The 25,350-nt window shown below is 44.0% G+C and overlaps 1 protein-coding gene across 27 annotated transcripts in view; it reads left to right on the forward strand.

The window, feature by feature from the left end:
• Lmo7 (LIM domain 7) overlaps positions 1-25,350 on the forward strand; it is a 202,866-nt gene that overhangs the window by 44,541 nt on the left and 132,975 nt on the right. For all 27 annotated transcript variants that reach the window (XR_010057841.1, XM_063274456.1, XM_063274460.1 and 24 more), the window contains one exon: positions 22,249-22,319. Coding sequence is in view for 26 of the 27 variants with exons in the window: in XM_063274456.1 (XP_063130526.1) it covers positions 22,249-22,319 (71 nt within the window). In the remaining variant the exon portion in view is untranslated. The remainder of the gene's footprint in view (positions 1-22,248; positions 22,320-25,350) is intronic.

Genomic DNA, 25,350 nt, shown 5'->3' on the forward strand with positions numbered 1-25,350 from the left:
TATTCACCACCCTTACACAGACATACATGCAGTCCAAACCCAATGAACATAAAATATTTAAAAGTTTATTTGTATTTATTTGCTCTCTCTGTCTCTGTCTCTCTCTCTGTCTCTCTGTGTCTCTCTGTCTCTCTGTCTGTCTCTGTCTCTGTCTCAGTCTCTCTGTGTGTGTGTGTGTGTGTGTGTGTGTGTGTGTGTGTGTGTGTGTGCCTATGAAAGTAAGAAAAGGGCACACCAATTCCTTGGGCTGGAGTTGCTGGCACTGTGAGCTGCTCCTTGTGAGTTGCTGAGAAACAAACTTGGGTCCTCTGCAAGTGCAGTAAGCAACGTCAAGTTGCTTTTATGTTAAGCTTCTCACATATTAATTCCTCTGATGGAATAGAAGAGGAAGAGAGGGAGAAGCAGCTTTTCATGTGCTGGGGTTTTGACTAGACTTAGTGGTTAATATGTTGCCTAGCCTGCACAAAGTCTCAAGTTCAACCTCCATCACCCAAAACAAACCAAAGCTTGGAAAAATGCTAGAGGGGAGAATAATTCTCTACCTTCTAGGATTTTATCACTGAGTATGAAATAAACTGACAGTAACTACAAAGATCAACAAGAGACAAAACACAGATTTATTACAGGGTGGCATCATGGAAAGGGGAAGTGGGTATGATTTGGACTTACACACACACACACACACACACACACACACACACACACACGTTCTAAAAGGACTGTAGGAAGTAGGTGAAGCCAACTCAGGGGACAGTACCTGTCTCTTTGGAAAGATGAGTAGGCCATCAAAATAATAAGTGACAACCTGTGACAAATCTGTCTGGGTGTGGTATTACATACATGCCTTTTCTCCTGCTGACACCTTCCCTATCGGTTGTCTTAGGGAGGGTCCTTGTGTTGGCTTTCTGGTTTTGTCACTGACCACCTGGGCCAATTAGAACAAGAAAAGGCTTATTTTGGTTCACACTCCTGGAGGTTTCCATCCATTGGAAGTTGTTTTGTAGCTTTGAGGGTTCTGGGGGAATACAGGAAACATGGAGGCTCATTGACGGTGACGAAGGGGCTCTCTCTCTCCCCTCTGATGAACGTAATGGGGGGTGCTTGGGTCTTAGGTAAACTACAGCCACCAAGGCAACCCCAAGCCTGGGCTTTCTGGGTCTGTTGTCTCTGAAACTGGAAGAATAAATTTTATGGACAGTGGGGAGGGTGGGTTTTAGAAAGGAATTATCATAATGATAAGAAGAGAAGATAGAAACTGGCCAGGCCAGGAAGGCAGTGCCCCCCCCCCCCCCAAAGCAGGATGTCCTTGCTGGAGGCTTGAAATGCCAGAAGAGGCTCAGGTTCCCATTTCTTTGTTATCTCCTAAAACATCACTTCTGGCTAGAGGTGGAGACTATGGGACTGAAACTGAGAGATGGTCCATCTCATGGTTGGGGCAGATTGAGTGACCATCTTGTACCCTTCCACCAACCTCACTCCAGTGTTTTCCATAAGTCATGTAAGAAATCCCCAGACTGGACAGCTTAAGGGTGCCCTACCTCCTAGGACCCCTTCTGTTCTTTAGGAACTTTGAAAGCCCTCCCCCTGCCTAAGCTCCCACCTATGAGTCTACAATAAACTGTCCTAAAGCTCACGGTCCGTGGTCCTTGAATTTTGTTCTTCACATTTCTGAGGCAAGAATTTGAAAGCTACTGGCTTGGGGGGAGGTTTTGATGGCCGATGAGTTGCCAAGACCCTAACTTCCCAGAGTCAACCTCATATCAATAAAGGCCCATCGTTCTTAAAGATATTTTATATTCTGGTATCAGAAGATTCATTGGTGAAAGCTTAAGGGGTAGGAAGAAGGCAGAGCTCTTGTTTAGGAGGGGGTGGGTTCTCCAAAGTGGGGTTCTATTAAGTTGATAGTCTAGGCACATTCTATAAGACCATGCAGAAATGAGGGTGTAGCATGGAGAGCTGAGTCGGTCAGCCCTGTTGACCCACCCATGAGCTCTCCAGTTTTGGGCTTGTCCTCACATGCAGCCTCTGGGCCATGTTGCTTGTTTGAGGTGCTGTAAAAGAGGATGAAAGGTATCAAAAAGTCTGAGCAGAAACCAGAGTCCCATTTTGGCCAAAGGTAAGACTCAGAACTGCTGCTTTCTAGGGCCCTGCCTTCTGTGACCGCTGTCTGTCTCATCAGCGATAGAGACAAAGCCCTCACCTCAGGACAGAGCGTTCCTGCCACTCCTAATACTCTTTGAAGCACGTGCCCTGTGACCTAAGACCACTCATTGGGCCTCATCTTAGTTTAAAGGGGCCATAGTTCTAGTAGTGGTCAGCTGAGGAAATGACCTTGACACATTGACCCTTCGGGGATATTTCAGACCAAACTGTGTTAAGGCTCACGACAGCTGATTCCTATTTGGAGGATGTGCCCTTGGGTTAGTGAGAAAACGTTCATGGATGACTCTTGTCTTCATTTCTTTGTTATTAACTTTCTTTTTCTTTTACACGTATGATTGCTTGCCTACATTGTATGTGTGTGCCCATGTGCACACCTGCTGTCCCTGGATGTCAGAACTGGTGACAGGTGGTTGTGAGCCCACATAGAACTGAATCCAGGTCTTCTGCAAGAACATTAAGCGCCCTTGCCGTTCGTTTCCTTCAGCCCCCACCTCTCTGCTTGTTCCGGGAGAAGGATGGAGGACCGACTAGAGGGCAGGAGACAGCAGCTGCTTCTATGAGCTTGTTTTCAGTTTGTCTACCTTGGCCTGTCCTTTCCTGAGCTCCCACAGTGACGCTCACCATCAGCCATAATCGTGTACATAGAATACGGGGAGAGTATGCATGTAAAACATGCACAGAGGTGTCATCACCTCCTTCATACCAACTCATGGGAAAGAAAGCTCGGCTGCTCCAAAGCTCTGCTTTCTACTTTTTATGTCACCTAGACGTGGCCACATACATTGAAATTGCCACCAGGAGAGTGTATTTGGTTGAGAGACTGCATGGCAGCCTAAGGTCATGTAGAGGATCTAGTCAATGCTTGGACAACGACAGAAAGCCGGTCCTAGTAAGGAACCAGGGCAAAGGCACGAAAATTCGAGACTTTAGTTTTAGTCAGCTTGGGCTGTTGAAGCAGAATGTCAGGGAGTTTGGATGTTTTAAAGAATTTATTTGTCATAAATCTGAACGCTGTGACATCCAAGATTAAGATACTGGGAGATTTATTGTCTGATAAAGGTCAGATGCCTGATTCGTGCTTGGTACCCTTTTGCTGGGTCCTTACACAGCAGAAAGGGCAGGGGAGATGAGAGTGGATGAATAGTTTGTTTGTTCGGAATTGGAAATATTTAAAACTATCAGCTAATATATCCACAGTATTAGGTTTCATTGCGATATTTTCAAACAAAATTTATTTTCATTGATTCTCCGCATAACTTTCCCCCATCCCTCTACTCCTTCTCATGACCCTGGAGTAAGGAAAAGAATTGGGGAAAGTTATTGATCATAAAAAAGAATTTGGATAAATTGGGAGAAAACCCTAGTGAGAGACAGGCCTACCACCAGAGGGCAGTATTCATCCAGCCTCTGTCACAGAATTCTGGAGAATACCAGCGAGATCTGTGGGAAAGAAGGGCGGCTTCCAGAGTCAATAGGAGGCTGCAAAGTGTGTTTAATCTTGCTTTCCCCCTTTTCTTCATTTGGTTAACTTTAACAAAATGTGTGTGTGTGTGTGTGTGTGTGTGTGTGTGTGTGTGGTGTTGTATTTGTGTATATATGTGTGTGTAGTGCGTGTGCAGCGTGTGTGTGGTATGTGTATGCATAGGTGAATGTAGTATGTATATGTAGTGTGTTGTATGTATGTGTTGTGTATATTGTGGGGTGTGTGTGTGTGTGTGTGTGTGTGTGTGTGTTATGTGTGTTAAGTCCACTGCTTTCCAGTAAAGCTTTAGTAATTACTTTATAACATTTGAGGCAGTTGTTTGTAAAGACAGTATCCTGTGAGGCTCTCTCGGAACTTTGAACTCTCCGTTTTAAGAGAAATCTTAAAAAGGCCAGGATAAATACCATCCAGGCAAGTAATGAAGTGTTGGCTGCCACTGATGAAAACATGAAGTGACCATGTCACTTAAGAACAGGGTCACTTCCCTCACTCGTGTATTTAGAAATCTTAACGAAGGAACAGAAGTGCGGTCCTCGCCTCTACCACCACAGGCTTAACACCGGAAAGACGGGAGAGGCCCCAAGCTCTGTGCTTATTTTTCTACTTAGGTCGACTTTCTGACATATTTCACAAAAGCAGAAAGAATTTTTCGGTAAAGCAAGCTATTGGGAGCCCAGGTTGCGCTGACAAACGCAGGCCAAGATGAGCGTCTTCGGTAGTGGCGGTCGTTGGATTTTCATCTAGACTTTGCCCTAGCCTGATGGAAGTTGCTTGGGATCCTAAACCGCAAACACCCTCAGGGCCTTCAGCATCTTCTCGGCGCATCTGGAAACCGAGGAGGGGGGAGGGGGCGGGCTTTTCCAACTCCTCCCAATCCCCCTCCCCCTCCCCCCCAACCCCCGAGCTCGCTGCCGCTGTGCTCCTCAGACCTGCTCTCCTCTCGCTCCTAGCCTGCTCTAGAGTCTCTGCTTCTACCTCTCACTTAAGGTTCTTGTTTCCTCAGCCTGTCACCAGCTTCAAGATTGTGGGCAAAGCTCCTGCTCTGGGTTTTGTTTCGAAAGCCGGAGAACCACTTCTTGGCTCTTCAGTTTATCTTTCTAGTACTTTCTCTCTCTCCTCCCAAGCTTGGAATTTTGTTTTGTTTGGAATGCCTGGTCCGTTTGTTTTTCATTCTTAAAATTCACTCCATATTTAAGGAAATTCCCAAAGGATTCTTGGGTTAGACATTTTTTTTTTCAATGCGATGATGAAATGCCTGGGTTAGACCACCTAAGGGAGGACACACTTACCTGATTCACAGTTTAGAAGGCTCCACTCTGATTTCCTGGCTTCACTGCTTTTGTGCTAGTGGGAAGGCAGGGAAATCATAGTGGAAGGGTGTGGAGGAGGAATGTTATTTTCTTCATGGCTGCAAAGAAGTGGGAAGGAGGGGAGGGGAAGGGACTGGGACAGGGTATACCTTCCATAATATCCGCTAGTGTCTTAGTGTGCCCAACTAGGCTCAGTTTCCTAATAGCTCATTCAGCCAAGAATTCACCAGAAGCTTAAACTACCTGTGAGTTAAGCACCTTTAAGCTCCAATCCTTTCTTAAAGTCCATCCGCACCAGCCTGGACTGAGGACTTGTGGGTCCTTGGGGCCATTTACATTCCAATCACGGGGCCTTCTTCATCTACTTAAGCACTGGCTGCTTTTTCAGCTCCATTTGGAGAGAAATCTGGGATTAGATTTCTACTCATTCGGTCTTTATCTTCCTGTTAATAACAGCTCCGTTTGTACAGTTCTTCCACACAACATTATTTCATTTAGGACAGGAGGAAGCTGCAGAGGACGGTTCTTAAGGTTCAAGAGAACATTCTTAGAAAGGTCACCTTCCTCTGGGGGTGGGACAGCCAGACTGGGGTGGGGATGTGGGAGTAGGGGTTAGTGCTCTGGGGCAGAGTTCCCTACGGCAATACTGCGTGAAAATGACCTCAGGACAGAGGCTAAACATTCAAGTCTGGGTAGGATATGAATTTATGGACGTTTAGAGTTGTGGGGCGTGCCATTCCTTGGCAGGTGGGCCTGCACTGTATAAGAAGCCAGCTGAACTCGAGCCTGGTAGCCAGCCATTAGGCGACATTCTTACTTCCAGGGTGGTTCCTGTTCCTGCGTTCACTTTCTCAATCAATGACCCGAGTGCCTGTGAGCTGAAATAAACCCTTTCCTCCCCGAGTGGCTTTTGGTTACAGTGTTTATCACAGCGACAGGAAAGCAAGTGATAACGGTAAGGAATTGTTTATGCATTATATTTATAAATAATTATTTTAAGCTGCGAGTAAAGCCACAGTCTGAGATTTCATTTTAGATTTCAGGGATCCCAAGTTTTGATAAGTGTATCTATCTTAAACGGACTCCAAGCAAAACTGAAAGAATTTTAGAAAGTCAGTTACTGAGAAAAAGACTTTCGACAAGCTTTTTTTTTTTTTTAAATCCCAGACAGGGTTTTCCTGTGTAGCCCTGACTGTGTAGTCCTGGAACTCACTGTGTAGATCACACTGGCCTTGAACTCAGAGATCTACCTGCCTCTGCCTTCCAAATGTTGGCATTAAAGGCATGTGCCACCGTGCCTGGCTTTTAAACAACGTTTTAAAATGTTAAGTTTTGGCTGAGGTGCTTAGTTGGTGAGCATGGACATAACACGTGTAGAAATTCTTAGTTCAAACCCAGAATAGCAAGGAGAAAAGATATTTTTGGTTTAGATAATATGGCTGTAGCTGGAAGATTTCCTTCTCCTAGACTGCGTGTTTGAAGTGTCAGGCATCATACTGACCGTCTGGTGTGTTCTGTGTAATGGGTGTGTTAGCCTTGGCTTAGTTTTAAAATGCACTGTTTTAGTGTAAGAATTCATGCAGAGCCTGTGTGCTCTTGGCTTGCCCTAGCATCCCAACTTACTTACTGTTAAATGTATTTACTGTCACATGGGGCTGTCCGTGTAGCAAGCTGACGTGTATCAGCCTTAGTGGCCAACCAAGACAGGGGTTTTAGTCAGATTGATTGATACTTGGCTTCCTGTTACCATTTCACCTGCTTCCTCCCAGAGATGTCCATCCTGGATTTTAGAATAATTGATCCAGGTAAGCTTCCCATTTATCTTTTTTTTTCTTTTTTTTGAGGCAGTGTCTTATTTTTTTTTAAAGATTTTATTTATTTACTTTATGTATATAAGTACACTGTAGCTGTCTTCAGACACACTAGAAGAGGGCATCAGATCTCATTACAGATGGTTGTGAGCCACCATGTGGTTGCTGGGATTTGAACTCAGGACCTGTGGAAGAGCAGTCAGTGCTCTTAACCACTGAGCCATCTCTCCAGCCCGAGGCAGTGTCTTATATGTTGCTCTGGCTGTCTTAGAACTCAGTAGGTAGAGCTGGCCTTGAACTCACAGAAATCTACCAGCCTCTGCCTCCCAAGTGCTGGGGTCAAAGGCCTTGTGTCACCGTACCCAGCTCGGATACTCTTTGTCTTAAGAAAATCCCAGGCTTCTGCTCTTCCTATAGTCTTCCCAACTGAGTGCCGTCTCTCGCACCCTACGTGTCTCGGTACTACTCCCAGTTACCCCGACCTTCACATAGAAATAGCCAAACACGACCCCATTTGGTTAAACTGCACAGCGCAGCTCCTCACTGTTACGATGACCCCTCCTTTATGGCACCCGCCACGTTCCGCCAGGCGTCTACTTGCCACTGATTATGGTAAATACAACGTAGATCCAAAGGGCCTGTGGAGTTCTGGAAGCTTCCGGCTCCATGACCTTTGCTTCGACTTCAGCTACGTTCTTTGCTCTTGTGGGCTGTAGTCATATCCTGGAGAGTCTTTTGCGCCGTTCAATGATGGCGTTAGTCCTCTGTCTTAACTCACAGCGTCTTCCCTACTCAACTCCTCTTTCCTTCCTTCTGCTCCATGCTGTGGTCTACACAAGCCAGGATTAAGCTTCCTTCACGTGACCATTCTCGGATGGATTTCTTGTCCTCTTAAATCACCTTGGGAAATCACCAAGTATTTCTGATATCATTGGTATCTTTTTAGGTAATCAATTCAAACATTTTTTTATGCATTATTTCTGACACTTTATTACATGTATATGCTGAATTTTCTGCATTTACATCCTATATGCCCTCTCTCTCCTTCTAAAACCCTTCTTTCCCAACAGTGCCCCTGTGATATCTTTTTCTTAACCCCAGACCCTTAGTGAGGGGCTGAGCCTCCACATATCTCTCCTTCACGCACGCTGAGATAGTGACGGGGCCAGTCTTGCGCAAGTCTCAGGGAGGTAACTGTAGCTGCAGTGTGGAGGGCAATGGCCGCATTGTGTCCAGAAACCACTGCTATGTAGTACCCTGCTTCAGCCTGACTCTAATGGCTATCTTCAGCTTTGTTTTGGGGAACAGGGTTTTGCTAAATCAATCAGGCTAGCTTTGAAGTCATTGTCCTTAGCCTCCCAAGTGCTTGGTTTACAGGTATGTGTCACTATGCTTCACTTAGACTAGGTCTTGAAGGACCGTGGTTGCCCGTGTCTTATAGATGCGCTCACCAGAGTCCTGGTGTTTGGAGAGGCCATTGGAGGTATGTTTTGGAGACTCATTTTGGGACTCTGACTCCTTCCTTTACGTCCTTTGCTTCATGACTGTGAGGGGAGTAATCTGACCACAGTGTAGGCCGCTCCCATTGCTGCCTTACCACACAGCAAACAATTAGGGCTAGACCATCTAAAAATGAAAATCCAAGTGAGCCTTTCCTTATGTTACGTAAATTCATCTCTAGTATTTCACCATAGTGATGAAACACCGAGCAGCATCTCATTTGGCTTATAAAAGTTAGAGTCCACAGGACCCTGTGTATGTTCTTGTAGAACTCCATCTGCCCATTTTGAGGATCGCCAGTGGGTTGTTTGTTATGGCGGCTTTCCTTAATTCTTCTCGTCGTGACGCTGGGCAGTCAGGATCATTTAGTGAGTGTGGTTATAATGATGGAGTCAGGTGGGTGCTTAACTAATTATCTTTTTTCTTTTTTTTCTTTTTCTTTCTTTTTTTCTTTCTTTCTTTTTTTTTTTTTTTTTTTTTTTTGTATTGGAACTAATACAGGACCCCACAGCATTACCTTAGGGTCCAACAGCGTAATATTCACATTCATTATATAAACTATCATGATTTTCACCTCTTACAGGTTTTGACTCAACAGCTTTTCAGACTCGCTGTATTGTACAGGCGAGTAAATAAAGAAGGACACTCTTAGGCTTTGTGTAGCCCTGACGTTTGTGCTATTTTTAGGCTATCTCTGGACTCTAGGCTTTCATCATGAAGCTATTAGGAAATTCATCAAACTTTCATATCACCTGCACGGGGCTCCATTGTCTGTGGCTGCCATCTGCTCCTCTTGGGGCTGGGTGATGATTATTTCATGGTGCTCCTACAACCCTCCTGTCTTCGCTGCCCTCCCGCCTCTCCAGCTTTTAAGTCCTTTTCTCTGTTCTCGGTTCCCGTGTAGGAGAATTATCGCTGTTTCCTGAGAGGGAGGGAAACCTTAGTGAACATTGCCTTTGCTCCCTCTCAGACCATGGCCGGATTTTTTTTTTTCCCCTGTCTCCGTCTCTCTCTGTCTTTGTCTCTCTTTTCTTAAATGGTTTTGCCTGTGCCAAATTTAAATCTTCAGAACTTAAGATTTAAAAATGAATCATAACTACTCGTTGTGCGTCCTGTTGGGTGCAGGAAGATCACCAGACATCTTTGGGCGACATTCCCGACTTCAGTAACCTTTTGGTCTGGGATAGAAAAGAATGGTCTTAAGAAACGGTGAATTAAAGCTAAATGGTATTATAATTACCCAGCGGGTGGTTTAGTAACTTGGTGTCCCATAGATGTTGGGAGGAAAGGATCGCAGTGTTTGGGGAGGCCTTGGAGAGATGCCATTTAAATTTTGGAAACGGAGGAGGGAAAGAAAGAACTAGGTTTGGGTGGAATCGAGTTTTTCATATATGGGGGCTGAGAGGTGAGGAGCCTGAGTGTATTGGTTGATGTGACTTTCGGAAAGCCAAAGCAAGATGGCTATTTTTAAGGAGTGCAAAGTCGATTTTGAAATGTATCCAAGAGTCAGAAATGAAGGGTGAGCCATCCATCCATCCGTCAGAGGAGACTGGATTCATATCTGTGCTGGAAGCCGACTAGAACCTGTGTGGTTGGGGTATGTGGATCTGGAGCGATGAGGAAGGACAAAGACTCTGAGATTTGAGTTTGGGCAGTGCAGAAAACGTAAATCCCAGGATTTCCACAGAAAGTGAGGTGTGCTTGGCTCTCAGAGGGCTGTTCCCCCAGTTGTATTGGAGGTGAGGAGTGGGGCAAGATTCTTCTAGATGACGTACTCCTCTGGGAGAGTAAAGTTGAGGCAGGATGGCCTCCAAGGACCGGCCAGAGCTACATGTCTAAAACAATTTGCTGCTTGCAGTTTGCCACCGTGAGAAAACATTTGTAAGGCGGGCGAGCCCCAGAGTTTGAAGCAAGGAAGTGGTTCACAGCCCAGGTGAAGCAAATCTTCCTTTGGAGCCTTCACGATTAACCCATGCGCTCCCGCTTCCTAAACAGTCCAATCCTGCCACAGGCTCTGCTCAGTTTGGATACTTAGTCATGCAAGGACCTATACTGCCTGCCACGTGGTAACCCTGGGCCAGGGAAGCAGATCTCTGTGTTAGCCATGCTCCTGAGCCCCAGCTCACAAGCTGGGGGAGGGAAATCGTTAAGAGGACTGAGGAGATTCTCAGAAGTCTTAAGAATGAGTACGAGTTTGACATCTGAACACTTTTTATGTCAGGATTTCTTTCTGTAAAAATGCATATACATTTCTAGTATTGAGGATGGAAGCCAGGCTTTCAACTATGCTAGGACAGTGTTGTAGCACTGAACTACGTGTCCAGTTACTCTTAATATTACTTCAACTATACTAAGTTGTTCCACGGAGGATCCCGAATCTACAGGTAAACTGATTCTATAATATACAAACGTTTACATACAAAGCGTCAAAAATCTATCCGAGTGGTCCAACAATGGTTCTGTGGGAACACAATGAAGGCTACACTTTTGTGGCATTATAAAAATATTTCCCACTTTCACCCAATACCACCTTAGATTGCGTTTTAAACCTCAACATGAGCTGTTTTGTTGAAATACTTTTTAATAATGTGCCTGGATCTGGTCATTAACATTTTAGACTCCTGCAGTACTGAGAATGTGCCAGACAGTGGCAGCAGAGAGCAGAGACGGATTTCAGGCTTAGTTTCGTTTGCCTCCATAGAGGTGACGGTTGGTGCAAATTTGTTCTCTCATAAGGAAGCCCGAGGTACCTGTTCAAAATCAAACACATACCGGCGGGATCCGGCCTTCATGGCAGGTCCTAAGTCCTTCTCATCCAAACAGTTCTTCTCAGAGTCAGGTCTCAGTGACACCCTGAGTCAGAGAATTTCTGGGCCAGCCCAAGTTGTTTGAATCAGAATTTTCCAGAGAAAGGCCTAGGGATTAGGTTATGTTTCACTAGCTCCATAGGCAGCTAATCTTAGACTCAGTTAGAGTTATTCTATGGAATGAATATCGTGTCTATGAGGTGGTGTTCACAAACCAGGCAAGGAGGCAAAAGGGCAGCGAGAACATTCCCCCCCCACCCCCCCATGGCTCAGGGTCAGTCACTCTTGGTTGTGAGGTAATGCTGTCCAGATACTGTTCTCTGTTTTCAAAGGGAAGCCATTACTGCACCAACATTGCTAAGGGAGGTCCTTGGGTTGCCCCAAGAAGGATTCCTAAGGTCATCAGTATTTGGGGGAGGAAACCCAATTAGTTAATTTCTATGGGTCTATAATGTATGTGGTATGTTATATGTCTTAAGCTCCAAAATGGTATTTAAGAATTATTCTCTAAGTTTTAAACAAATCACTCCAGTAAGTACAAATGAAACTAGTTCTTGGTCGAGCATATTTTAGATGAGTAAGTTAAACTTTTGAGGTAAACCGCAAATGTGATTGAGACCTCCGAAGGCTCGGAAAGAGTCTAAGGAGAAGAACTCACCATGTAAGTTGCCTGAGGAAGGGATTTCTTAACAGTTCTGTTGTTGGAAGCGTGGCTCACTGCAGAAGACAGCTAATGGGCGTCTGTACACCCAAGTGCTGGGGCCCTATTTGTTAATGCTCTTAGGTGTGTTTTAGGTTTCATGTGTTGAAAACACATGAAGTAAGTAAGGAAAAAAGATAATAAATGGGCCGAGGAGATCTTAATTCTGTGGAATTGTCACTCACAATGCCAAGGACACACAGTGACCTTTTTTGTCTGGCGTCTTTCCTTCTACCTGTTTCCAAGAGTCATCTGAGTGATGTTTCGCTATATGGTTTTCATTGTAGTCAGTTTATTCATTCACTGGTTGATAAACTTTTGGGTTACACCCACTTCTTATGCTTGCCATGAGCGATGCTCCGTAAATATAAATGTTTGTGCCAGAGAGTTCATGCAGAGAAAAGGTTTTCATTTTCTCTGAGTTCAAAGTGGGCACAGAATTGTAACCTTGTCTTTGCCTCCTGGGAATTCATTCATTGCTGAGTTGGTTGTTGGAAGCTTGACAAGCAGATTTCTGAGGAACTGCATCGCTGTCGATTAGCACCACAGACAGACTTAGGAGTAGACCTCCGAGGAGAATCGTGAGCAGACATGCTTATGTCACAGACATACGAACTCTGTCTCTCAATGCCAAGCTTACACCGAAGTCACCGAAGGGTAGAACCTCAATTCGAAGTCCATGTAGGACTCTTCAACCTGTAACTGTGATGTAGACACACCATTTCTGAAAAGGAATGTTTCCCACAGTGATGACTCTCACGGGAATTCACGGGGAGGTGAGGCACGTCCTTGTTGAGACTTGTCCTTGTGTGTGAGACATTTCTGCACAAAACAGCAGCATCTTTTGACTCCCAAAAGCCCGTGATTATATTAAGCATTATAACTATACTTAAAATATTCTGATAATGGATCTTCACATCCACTTACGACGTGTAGACCTGCTACTTAAAAACTCGTTGATCTGGGAAAAATAACTCCTGCACTAGTCAGGGCTTTGGGGAGACTTTTTCTCGACTTTTTTTTTTGGTTCTTTTTTTCCGGAGCTGGGGACCGAACCCAGGGCCTTGCGCTTCCCAGGTAAGTGCTCTACCACTGAGCTAAATCCCCAGCCCCTTTTCTCGACTTTTTGAATACTTTCTGTACCACTTGCTACAGGTTAAATTCGAGTATGGACCTACGTTTGGAGACAATTTATTCTTTAGACGTAGTAACGTAGAACTAGAATGTGTGAAAAGAGCACCTTTGGGGAGTTGGATGTTTTCAGAGACCTTAACTTGCGTCTAAACAGGGCTCATGTAGTCTTGGCTTTTGTGCCTACTGTCAGCACTGAAGGGAATCTTCCTTTCTTCTCATAGTTTTACTTAGTTCTTCCCACTTGTGTTTACCTCTGGGCTCCATTGCTACAGTCACTTAGAGAGATTAGCTTAGACTATAAGATTAAAGTGGGTTATGGCACTTGGGGTGTAACTTGTCCTCCGTCAGAAATTACTTTGCTTCTTTGCGCAAGGCGTTTAGCCCAGCTGGCATTCAGCTTCATAATGGCTGAATGAGAACCTCGAGGGTTTAGACTCTTTATTTCAGATTTTGCTATCTCTTTCCCTGTGTGGGCCCCTGGGTCTGGGGAGCTTACACCGGGAGGTGCGATTACCACACCCAGTCTTAGAGGAAGGTCTCGAAGAGGGCAAGTGGCCTTGGAAACATTTCTAGACTTGTGACCACCATGAAACTCTGGAATCTGTTTAGAATTGGTGATCTGTGCCGTTCCGATGACCACAGACTTGGAAGACTTGGGAGTTGGCTTTGGTTTTGCTATCAGATGATATTAGTGTTGGCAAAAAATAGTTCTGGTGTATTCCAGAATATTATGTAGCACGATGCCAGAGCTTCATAGAGGCTAGCGATTGGGGAGCCGTGGCCCTCAGAGCCTTGTTATTTGCTGAATATACACTCTCAGTTCACCAGTTCACATGCTGCAATTCAGAGGTTTAACCACAGATTGCAGAGATGGCCTCGCCTTAAAATACCGTTTTTTGCCCACACACTTCAAAACAGGGTTAGACTCTTAAAGGGGAAATGAAGACAGCTTATTTTTTTTTTAATTAACTTTTCAGCAAATGGACAAAATAATTTATTTAGACAGTTTAACTGGGAAGCTAAAGTCTAGTCTGAGTTCAGGGGAATTTTCCAATAACAGGTCTATCGTGTATGAGCTCTTGTTTAAAGGGTTATTCCCACCTATAGGGGTGTATCACTAGAGTGCCTTGCTGTGGTGAGACACCATGCCAAAACTAAGTTATGAAGGAATGGGTTTATTCTGCTTATACCTCAAGGCAAGTCTGCCACTGAGGGAAGTGAGAACAGTTACTGAATGGGGAGAGGACCTGGAAGCAGGAGCTGATGCAGAGGCCATGAAGGAGTGCTGCTTATGGGCTTACTCCCATGGCTTGCTCAGACTGCTTTCTTAAAGAACCCCCAAGACCACCATCCCAGGGGTGTCCCCACCCACAGTGGGATGGATTCTCCCAGTGATCACTAATTAAATGAAATGCTTCCTAGGCTTGACTCCCTGTAGCCTGATCTTCCAGAGGCATTTTTTTCAGTTAAGGTCTCCTTCTCTCAGATGGCTTCTCTCAGATGTCAAGTTGACCTAACACAAGCCGGGACACTAGAGTGAAATGTTTTCACAGACCTTGGTTTTTATTCCTGAGCAGCTGGCAAGATTTGTTTCTCCCCTGTCTAAGTTGGTGTTGTGAGTAACCCGAGCATAGGAATCAAAGCTGTGTCTTTCTCCAAAACCCTAGTCACCTCTTCCCCTGGAGATCCTCTTCATGTAACCGTTTATCTTCTTGCCTGTATGTGGTCCTAGGATGAGCAATTGGGTTTCCTATGTGCACTGAGCATGCACAGGTCAGCTGTATCTTACTTAGCCAGTCAGAAGCTGACTGATATAAAGCGTGTGGTAGGGACTGGGGTGCGTGAGGCATAGGAGGTAGGCTCCTCTGTGCACTTGGAGGTCATCAGATTTGATGTTCAAAGCTTACTGACCCAAGTCTCAACTTGAATCTATAACTCACTTTTCTTTATATATAAACAGATATATTGATTACTTTTCTGGTTGTTATTGCCAAATGTCCGACAAGAAAGAACGGCTTAAAGGAGCAGGGGTTTATTCCGCCTCATGGTCTGAGGGGATTCTCGCTGTCAGTGCAGGAGCTTGGGGCTGCCGATTTGTACCTTTGTCAACCCGGAAGCAGAATCCTGATAGGAGGCAGGCAGAGCTACAAACACAAAGGTGTTACACAGTAGGTCCACTTTTCCTGGTGAGGCTATACTTCTGGAAGGGTCTGCAGCTTCCACAAACAGCATCATCATCTGAGGACCATGTGTTCAAACACACCAGCCTATGGGAGACATTTCACAAGGAAGGCATCAAGTCAGGAAGGGTGATGGGGGCCCCAAAGCACAGAGCAAGAATGGATTGGCACCATATGGGCTTAGTTTATAGCACGGGGGACCAAGGTCAGAAGAAATTAGGATGCTTCTTTTCATTGTCCAGGGAGTTTGGGACCTCCCATCTAAGTTTCTCTGACTCCTACTATTTCTTTGGAAGGAAGGGGTGCTCTTTGTGAGCATAGTTTACAAGGTAAGACCTATTGTTTTTTGGGGGAAATTAGCTTTTCTAATACAACAAGCAAACTTTTCAGTAAATTTACTTTGAACAAAAGAAAGAAGTATGGGGTGGACCCTTATTCTCTTTGGGTTAGTTATTTTGTCTAATGTGTGCTGTGAGCCATCATCCTTGTATTCGTGAATTTTGGGCATGTTAAAGATATCTGTCAAAATTACTATATTCTAAACAGTAGTCGACATGAATTTTGTATTGTCAGAGGAAAGTCAGTTGTTTTGTGGAGTCATGAGGATATGCAGTGGTTGCTTCCAAAATGGAGAGGGGGTGGGGATGGACTCATTGCAAGCTCTAGAGGTGGACTGAAAAGCTTGTTAGCTCCCTTTGTACCTCATAGCCTGCGGCTTCTTGAGGAAGGGCTCATCTTGTTAGGAGGTCATTCGTTACATGCAAACCTTCAGTTATCACTCCAAACGGAAAATGACCTTTCTTCTGTGAATGGTTTCATGATATGGTTCCTGTGGCCTCCAACATCAAATGCTCTTTGGAATTTGAAGTGATCAGCAGGATGAGGACACGTATCTTAAGGACCATAAATCTAGTAACCGCTAAGTCAGTTGGGAGGTGACAAATTGGAATCAGCTGTTATCGAAGCTGAAGCTCGTAGTCTACTGTTGGTCAGCAAATGACCCTCTTCTTTCCCTTTCTAAACAAATGCATTCAAGCCCTGACTTCTGTAAAGCCTTGACTTACACAAAATTATAGAGACAGCCTTCGGGATTGTGGACGCTTTTCAATGGCTTCATAAGACGATGTGAAAGGTTTTAAGGTAAGAACTTGCTGATGGGCATTTAACTAACGGGTGTTTGGCTGATAACCAGACAGACATGAAATTTCCAAAGTGTTTGAATTTAAGTTATAAGGTTCATGGATATATGGCCAGAATTAGAACTCAGCTATGGAACTTTGGGGACGGTTGTTGCTCAAAGCTGGTGAGAAATCTTATCCACTGAAAGGATTAGACTGAGACCATCAGCCACACAAGAAAGGTTTCAAAAGGTAAATTTAGACATTTCAGAACAAAACAATGCTGTTTTTGAACGCTTGCGAACTTGACAGTTGCTACCTCAGCCATTACCTAATATTCTCTTCCACAGGATTTGCCCTTTAAAAATTCCCTATTAATGGCTTTGGAGGCTACAGGTTGTTAGACAGGTTCAGCCGCAGGGCTTCGCAGAGTGTCCTGGTGCCGGCTCTGTCCTCCTTTACCCTATTAGCTTAATTATGACTTCCAGTAGGCATCTCACCCAGGAGCCCCAGCTTGGATCTGTCACTTCATGGCTTCCTTCCAACAGGATGATCACACAGCACACGGGGACACATGCCATCCTGCAAGAAGAAGGAGGAGCCTGGGCTACATACGCTGGGTGCCCTTTTGCTCCAAACAGGCTAAACGTTTTTCAGATGTCCTCTGTGTACTGTGAAGGACAGAGGGCAAATTGCTCCTTCCTTTAGACAGTCAGGTGTCTGAGTTGTGTCATTCAATCAGGACAGTGTGTGTGGTGTGGTGATGTGAGACAGGTCCAAGTTTAAACCCTGTCTTTGAATGAATGTGGCCTCCAATTATTTAAGGTGATGTTGATTTTATTTAACTGGTCCACAGGGAAAGGGGGAAGGAAGAGAGAGGGGGGGAGGGAGGAAGAGAGAGACAGAGAGAGACAGAGACAGGGATACCGAGAACTTGTGCAGAAGGGAAGGTGTGGCTAGCCACAAGGGGATCACGCCTGTTTGTTTGACTTTTGATAACTTAAGTGGAAAGCCTGTGGTCTCTATTTACTTAATCCTATGAATCACGGCCTCATTACGTAAAATGTATCACACCTTAAATAGCTTACTAATGACTAAGGTTCATAATCACTGAAGACCCAAACGACTAAAGCTGCTAGTTTTTTTTTCAGAACTCTGATTTCTTCCCAATATTTTTCTTCCTAATGTAGGGATGGGATCTCATTTGAAAGTATAATTTAATTTTTAGAAACAAACTGCCTTCACCGTGCTATGAGGTGTTTTATAGATCATTAGCATTTTCACAATGTTTCCAGACATGGAATTGATTTAGTAGCTTTGGAGCCAGTTTCTCTCTTTAAGTAAAAGAATATTATGTTAATGCCTGGCAAATCAGACAGCCATTTTCTCTGAGAAAGCTTTTTCTCTCCTGAGGAAGGCTCTCTGGCTGAATGGGAACTGCAGGGATAGTCATTTGGGATCTTGGGTGTGTCATCTCATTTAATTCTCAGGCTAACTCCACAGGACAGATGGGTGCCTTTAGTCTCCATTTCACAGGTGATCCCAAACTGGGAACAGTATCTACAGTCATGGCTGGGTAGTGCTGGAGTGGGAGTTAGAACGCAGGCTCATGGGAGCCAGAATCCTGACCTGGTCTTACCTGGGCAATGGGAGATGTTGGGAAGTGACTTTAGGAATGCAGCTCAGGTGGCCTCTTGTATTGAAATAAATCGTTACTGTAAATTTCTGCTTTCCTTTGTTTTAAACTCTCAGAGTTTCGTGTGGTTTCGCTTTAGTTCTTCAGGCAGGGTTAGAGCTGGCTTTACTTTTATACGGTTGCACAAGTTGCTGCCTAAATTGGTTTTCTTTGACTTACTGAGATGGGCTAACCAGTACATAACAGACAGACAGTACTAACTGGTACATAACAGACAGACAGTACTAACTGGTACATAACAGACAGACAGTACTAACCAGTATGTAACAGACAGACAGTACTAACCAGTATGTAACAGACAGACAGTACTAACCAGTATGTAACAGACAGACAGTACTAACCAGTACATAACAGACAGACAGTACTAACTGGTACGTAACAGACAGACAGTACTAATCAGTATATAACAGACATACAGTATGCAAGCTTTGTTTCCCTTTTTTTCTCTTTTTCTTTTTCTTTTTGGTCTTTCAAGACAGGGTTTCTCTATATAGTCATAAGATATTTAGAGAAGGTTAAAGTATCCAAAAAGAATTCTCATTGTATAAAATCTTCCAGTACGGATGTTTTATTTCCATTCTCTCCCATGTGCACATACACACAGGAACACGCTTATGCATGCATACACACATTCAATTTGTGCTAAGGCAATGAGGGCATCTTGTTGAAGTCAGACGATTAAAAACAATGAACTTTAAAGAAAAAGTCTGAGTTGCTCTTTCTACTTTTTGACACTTAGGAATTAATTTTGCAGGCATAACAGTATATTGACTTAGATTTCTAAACCCTAAGTATCTGGAACATAGTGAATTACTCATTTGTTTATATCTTCCCACCACCTCGCCATCTGATGCACCTGTCACTCTCTTACTGGTTGCCTGGGAGCTGCTGTTGAGTTTTGGAGTCTGCTGTGTGGGATGCTTTTCTGGAAAGTTCAGCTTGTATGCTTCACATTTCTTAGTGGTGAAATGGGAAGGAGGAGTGGGGGAGGAGGGGGAGGAGAAGTGAGGAGGGGGAGGAGGAGTGGGAGGAGGAGAAGGAGGACTGACTTTAATGCTGTGTGAACTGCAAAGATAACTGCAGAGAAACTGCCCAGTGTAAGACCGGGTGCCTCCTCTGCCTTCCTCTGTGCCCTGTAGGAAACACAGGAGTTTGCCCATGCCGGATGCAGTCTGACTTCTTTTGCCGATTACTCCTTCAAAATCAATCTGTCCATTACACAGCCGCCTGGGACTGTTAAGGAATACAAAGCGACACAACGTAAAATAGCTCTTATTTCACCACTGGTGAATAATTGTCATTGGTCTACTTCTGCCCTATCTGTGTGATGCTTCCTTATAGAATTGTAGAAAACCATTTTAAGGGTTGTCTGTAAGAGATAAACCTACCTTTATTACGAGTTGAAATCATGAGTACATTTCCTGATGTAACTATCTGTATCTGCCATGTTCTAACCAATCTCCTATTGCTGGGCAATTTAAGATGTCTGCAACTGTCATTTATTTTATGATATCGTACAACTAATTTTGTCCTTGTGTGGTCTTAGTGTAAATTCCTAGTAGGTCTGCCTACTCGGGTCTGAGGCTGTACAGACTTCAGACGTTTTAGATTGTGTGTGTGTGTGTGTGTGTGTGTGTGTGTGTGTGTGTGTGTTTGTGTGTGTGTGTGTGTGTGTGTGTGTGTGTGTGATGTTCTTCATGCATATTATGCACGGCCTGCACTTAAAGCCTAGAGGGCAGCTCGTGGGAGTGGCTTGTCTCGTTCTGCCATGTCGGTTCTAGGCATCAAACTCCAGTTCTCAGGCTTGGCTACAACCACCTCTACCCACTGAGCTATCTGCCTGGCCCCAGATTTAATACTTCTGATACAGAAAACCAACTGGCCTTTGGGATGCTGGCCTTCTTTAGTTACCGAACCTGCCAGATTTCCATGTCCTCAACATACAGATTACTATTAAAAATCTTTGACTTAGGGGCTCATGACATGGCTAAACAGTTGAGAGCTCTTGATACCCTCTGAGGGGACCTGAATTATAGTCCCAGCATTCATGTCAGTCAGCTCATAACTACCTGAGAGTCTAACTGTAGGAGAGCTGACACTTCTTCTGGCCTGAGTGTGGGCGTGCACACACACACACACACACACACACACACACACTCATGAACACATGCATACAAATAAATGGAAAAATTTCATCATGGTCATATGGCCAAGGGTAAATTTTGTAAGTGTAATATAAGTAGGGTTTTATCACTGCTCGAATTTAGAGAAGAATGAGTACATTAGTATTAGTATTTTGACACAGGAAAAGGGCCTGAAATCATATTAGAATTCTACCTTTCTGTAATATTTATGTTCATTAAAAAGAAATTATGTGCATGCAGTGCCTGAAGAGGCTAGAAGAATGGTTTCGAGTGGGTAGTAGGATTCGAACCCGATTCCTCAGGAAGAGCAACTAGTGAACCTTAACCACTGAGCTAATTCTCTAGCTCCATTTTGATAATCTTTTAAAATAAGCTCTTCTGGGTAGGTGGAGTTTCTGAGTAGCTCTATTCCAGTATCTCAACTTTATCAAATAGCATTCTAGGCATAATTCAGTCCTAGGTCTTAAGTTATTGGAGTACCGACAAGTGGTAAATGCAGGATCGAATCATGTCACGGACGAGGTGTGCACTCTTTGGCTACTGTCACTCCATACTGTAAAACATCAGCCTTTTCACGTGAGTGGTCCATTGGTTTTCTTGTTGTAGATGAGCAGAGCTGGGTGGGAGGTGGTTTCACATGTCTAAGGTCACATAGCTCTTAGGTAGTGGAAGTAGGGTTGAGTTTAGCTATGTGTGAGTTGAGTCCCTTCCCTCCTCTCTTGGGGCACTGCTCTCTGGCCTGGCCTGCACTGTGGTGACTGTCGCTCTCCATTGCTCTCCGTGTATTGGCAGCTCACAGCCTTTCTTTCTTCAAGGTCACCACTTCCCATCTAGATTGGCTTGAGAGTGTCATGGCCGCCCTATGCTGGTGCTTCTGCTGAGAGATTTGCTCTCACTAGAGATGGCGATTCTGACTGTGGTAGGCCTTTCTGGGCCTTGCTTTTTGACTATGGATCGGAGATTCCTGAGGAATGAGCTGTTGTGTTTTCCTTATGTGTGTCCACCCTCACTTTGAGTTTGTTTCTGATGGCAAAGAGTGCAGGATTCTGGAATGGGTTGCACAGGTTATCTGAGCTAATCCTTGGGTGGGCCACTCAAAATAATTCTCAAAAGAGTACATTGTTCTGTCTAAGCAGAATGCTGTGCTTTTTATGTCCTTACTTATGTGGCTGAGGGAAGAGCTATTTGTTTTTTATTGTTAATCTTTAGCCCAGTGTTCCCAGCAGAAACAGATACACCAAGCTTCCGTGCAGCTGCCTGGTTCTACTACAGGTGATTGCTCTAGATGGGGAGGACCCTCTCCTGGGTTTGAGGATATCACAGCCTGGCCAGACTCTTATAAAACCAACTTATAAGAAATGGAGTCAATCTCCCCGCCCCCCAAGCCCCTGGAGTAAAGACCCACACTACCGTGCTCTGCTCTGCTAACTTTGAGTAGAAAGGTGGCTGTGATTTTGTCACCTAACAGCTCAGAATTAAGAAGGCAGCAGTGACAGTGTTAGGTGGAGGAGTATGGTGAAGGTTCCTCCATCTTGTGCCCGATCCCCTTAGCTGACCTGGGATGCAAGATTCATGACCTTTAAATTCAAAATGTATTTTTCCCTAGAATGGCAGGTAGGACAAGGATTCAGGCTGCCAGCTGCTGGACACTTGCCTGGGGTGGGGGTGGGGGGCAGGTAGCTGGTATTTAGCTTTGTAATGAAATGAGGAAATTAAAGATAGAATTGAAATCAGTGATGTACATATTGTAAATGCTATTTCAAGTTTATACTATAATTGTGTATATTTACTCTTAGTGGATCATCTATAGTTTCTTTCTTTTTAATACACTGGACATTTGGTTTAGTCTTTTAAAAGTCTTTCTTTTTGGAGATTATGATATAATTACATTCCCCCTTCTCCCTCCAAGCCGTCCTGTATACTCTTGCTTTTTTTTTTTTTTTTTTTTAAATTCATAGCCTCTGTAACTTTTGTTCACCATCCAATGAAATGGTTATACTTCAGGAAACATTTGCTGTTTCTGTGTGTTTGTTCATAGCAGAAAGTTGTAACACAGACCAGCACACAATTTCCCACGAAGAATGGCTTTTGGTGCTACGTGCAAATCATTCAGGTTGAAGGTTAAATGCCTATTAGCTAATAAAATTAAAAATTTGCCTTTTTCTGAGCTCTAGTTAATTAAAACCCAAATCTGTCTTTCAGGCTGTAACTGAGAAGAATTTTGAAACAAGGGATTTTCGAGCCTCTCTGGAAAATGGTGTTCTGTTGTGTGAGTAAGTATTTCAGGCATGCTCCCTAGAGTCACGGGTTGGTGTCCTCGGTCCAGAGAGAGAGTTGATCCCTGCAAGCTGACACCTCTATGGTATGAGCCAGTAAGGAAGGGACTATCGGTTTACATATCTAAAGATAGTGTCAGTAATATATATTATTTTTAATTAGTAAATTAAGCAAGAGTCTGTTATTGTTTTGTGGGTAGATCGTTGAAGAAGAAGCTCATTATATTTGATTATAACTTACTTGGTATATAGTTGCCTCATTATAAAAGACCCTTCTCATCCGTAATACGGGATGGTCAGAGTAGCGAATTCTTCTTTGAGGATTAAGTAGAGGTTTGCATTGCCTGAGTCAATTTGAGTCACTGACTACTCAGTTAATGGATACCGTTGTGAGCAGCATTCCAGACTGTGTATTCCAGACGCTAAGCAGGCTGGTGCCCTGATTGATGGTCTAGGGTTCACACTGTTGGCATTGTGCAGTACTTGGGTCTCCAGTGGCTGCAGAGTCCGGTTAACCAGATAGGTGACCTTTGTGGGTAAGAGCAAGCCTGGGAGGGGAAAATTTGAATCCCAAAAATTTGAAAAAGTCTGAGCTGCAGAAGTGAGCAAATAAACTGTAAGAATGGACTCGAGTACCCACCCACATTTTTTGAAAGCACTTGATAATTCCAATCTAGACTCTTATCATGCAGATATTTACGGAATCTGTCTGCATGTAAACTCTGGGAGTGGACTTCTGGAACCCAGATGTTTTCTTTCTTTTGGGGGCAGGGTCCTTGTAACCAGTACTACCATCAGGCTGGCCTACGGGCTGCTGACATGATTGTGAGTCTTCTCCCTTGGAAGGGTGCTGTTTGCAGTAAAGATTCCAAGTGAAGGCGTTAGACGACTTTTCCGTTTTGGACATTTGCACACGTGACTCGACTTTTATTTACATTTACAAGTGATTTTTAATGCTTGAGCCTGACTTTCCTCATCGAGGCCTTCGATGCGCCTGGTTCATGGAGCTGCTGGGCTTAAAGATGGTTTAGGTTTTGTATAAGCTCTGGAACTTGGTACAGGTACAAGCTGTTAGGAAGATGGCCATGGAAACCAGTGTGATGCTAGTTGTCCAAACTCCTTCGTTTGAGAATGTTATTAATTTCTTTTTTTTTGTTTTTTTGTTTTTTTTCCGGAGCTGAGGACCGAACCCAGGGCCTTAGGCTTGCTAGGCAAGCACTCTACCACTGGGCTAAATCCCCAACCTGAGAATGTTATTAATTTCTTAATTCATTGCATATGGCATTACTGGAATCACACCAGTTGCGCTTTACAGAAATGCCAACTTTCTGCGGTTTCACCCAGGAAGCACCCTCAGGGCCACAGTTGAAGTTGAGAGGATGTTTCTCCTCCTCACTCTGCTGTGTGCTCACGGATTCTTGTGGAGTAATATTTAAACTCACTTAATTGGTCTGCTCAAGGGGTTGGCAGAGAAGAAATTCTCTTGTTTTAAAAATGGTGTGATTTAAGTGTTTTCTTATGTGGTCAAAGGATGGAGGAGAGAAAATACCTATAAGCATGTGACCCAAAACAGCCTTGGCTCTGAGACTGGCTCCCGTAAGGGTTGACAGGAAAGCACCCACTGTGCATGCTAAGCCGAAGTCTTTCGGAAGAACTAGATGGCATTGTGCAGAAACGTGGAGCATTGCTTAGGTGTCTGAGAGAGAAGGCAGCCTAAACAGATGCTCTATTTAAAGAAGCCCTGTTGTAGGTCACATATTTCTAAGGACTAGCCATTGCTCAGAATCATTTAGGGAGCCACCTTATTGATTACTGATGACCTAAACATGATTGATGGTGGCACCTCTTGCTCTTTTTTTTGCCTTTTTACATGCGCATGTGTTTGGGCCAAGCCCTTCCCCCATTCTCTCATCTCTGACTCCTCTTCTCCTGCCCCCACTCTTCTCTCCTAAGTTCATGGATTTTGTTGTTGTTTTGTTTTTTCCTCCATTTGTCCATCCAGTTCTCCCTGCACGTGCATGTGTATAGGATTACTTTATAGCAAGGGTAACCTCTCAGGAGCCGCATGCCTGAAGAAGACTGACTTCCCCTTTCCTAGGAGCATCAATTGCCAAGACTTCCTCAGCTAGGGGTGGGACTTCATGACCATTTCCCCACTCCATGCTGGGACTTTGTCTGCCTTCACCTTGCGCAGGTGTGTGCTGTCACAGTGGTTGTGCGTTCACACGGGAAGCTACTCTGTGGTGCTTCCACTTCCGGCTCTTCGGATCTTTCTTCCCTCTTGTCTTGGGTACTCCCCGAGTTTTGGAAGGAGGGGCTATGGTGGAGAAGTTTCATGTAGGAATGAGACTCTGCTGCTGTCTCGTTGTCTCTGAGCTTTGACTGGTTACAAGTCTGTTCACTGTAACATGTCTTCTGGATCTCACCGCAGCTTTTGACCAGCTCTGGCTCTGAGTGATTCGAAATGATTTCCAAAAATTACGATACCCATGCTAAGATGAGCGTGGGTAAGATGTATATCATTAGAAGTAAAAATATCCAGAGTTGACTAGAAACACTGTTCTGACTCAGACTAGAGCAAATTAGAATAGAAATAATAACAATAATTTCCTCAATAATTGATCCAAACTAATGCCAATTAAAATAAATGTAATTTCTACTTTAATAGAGACAGCAAACATTTAATTTCGTGCATATACATTATAAATATATGCTGTCAATAAAGCATTTATTTATATAAATGTATGTATATATGTATCTAATTGCTATTTTTAGCATCCTCAATTTTCACCATTAGTGAGTTTCTTACTATTTTATTTATTTTCAGCAGCTTTTATCTTTTAGTGTCATTTTTTTCTTCTCAACTGGCATTCTGAGATTTCCAAGTCAGGAGTTGGAGGAGATTTTTTTTTTTTTTTAAACAGCTTTTCACGCAACTGATAGTAGACTGTCATTTCAGACTCCAAGTTAGAAACAACCCCTGCGCCCCTGTTTGAGACCAGATATACGTCTGAGTAATGAGCCCTGT

The sequence above is a fragment of the Rattus norvegicus genome, chromosome 15 (assembly GCF_036323735.1).
Source record: "Rattus norvegicus strain BN/NHsdMcwi chromosome 15, GRCr8, whole genome shotgun sequence".
NCBI lineage: Eukaryota > Metazoa > Chordata > Mammalia > Rodentia > Muridae > Rattus > Rattus norvegicus.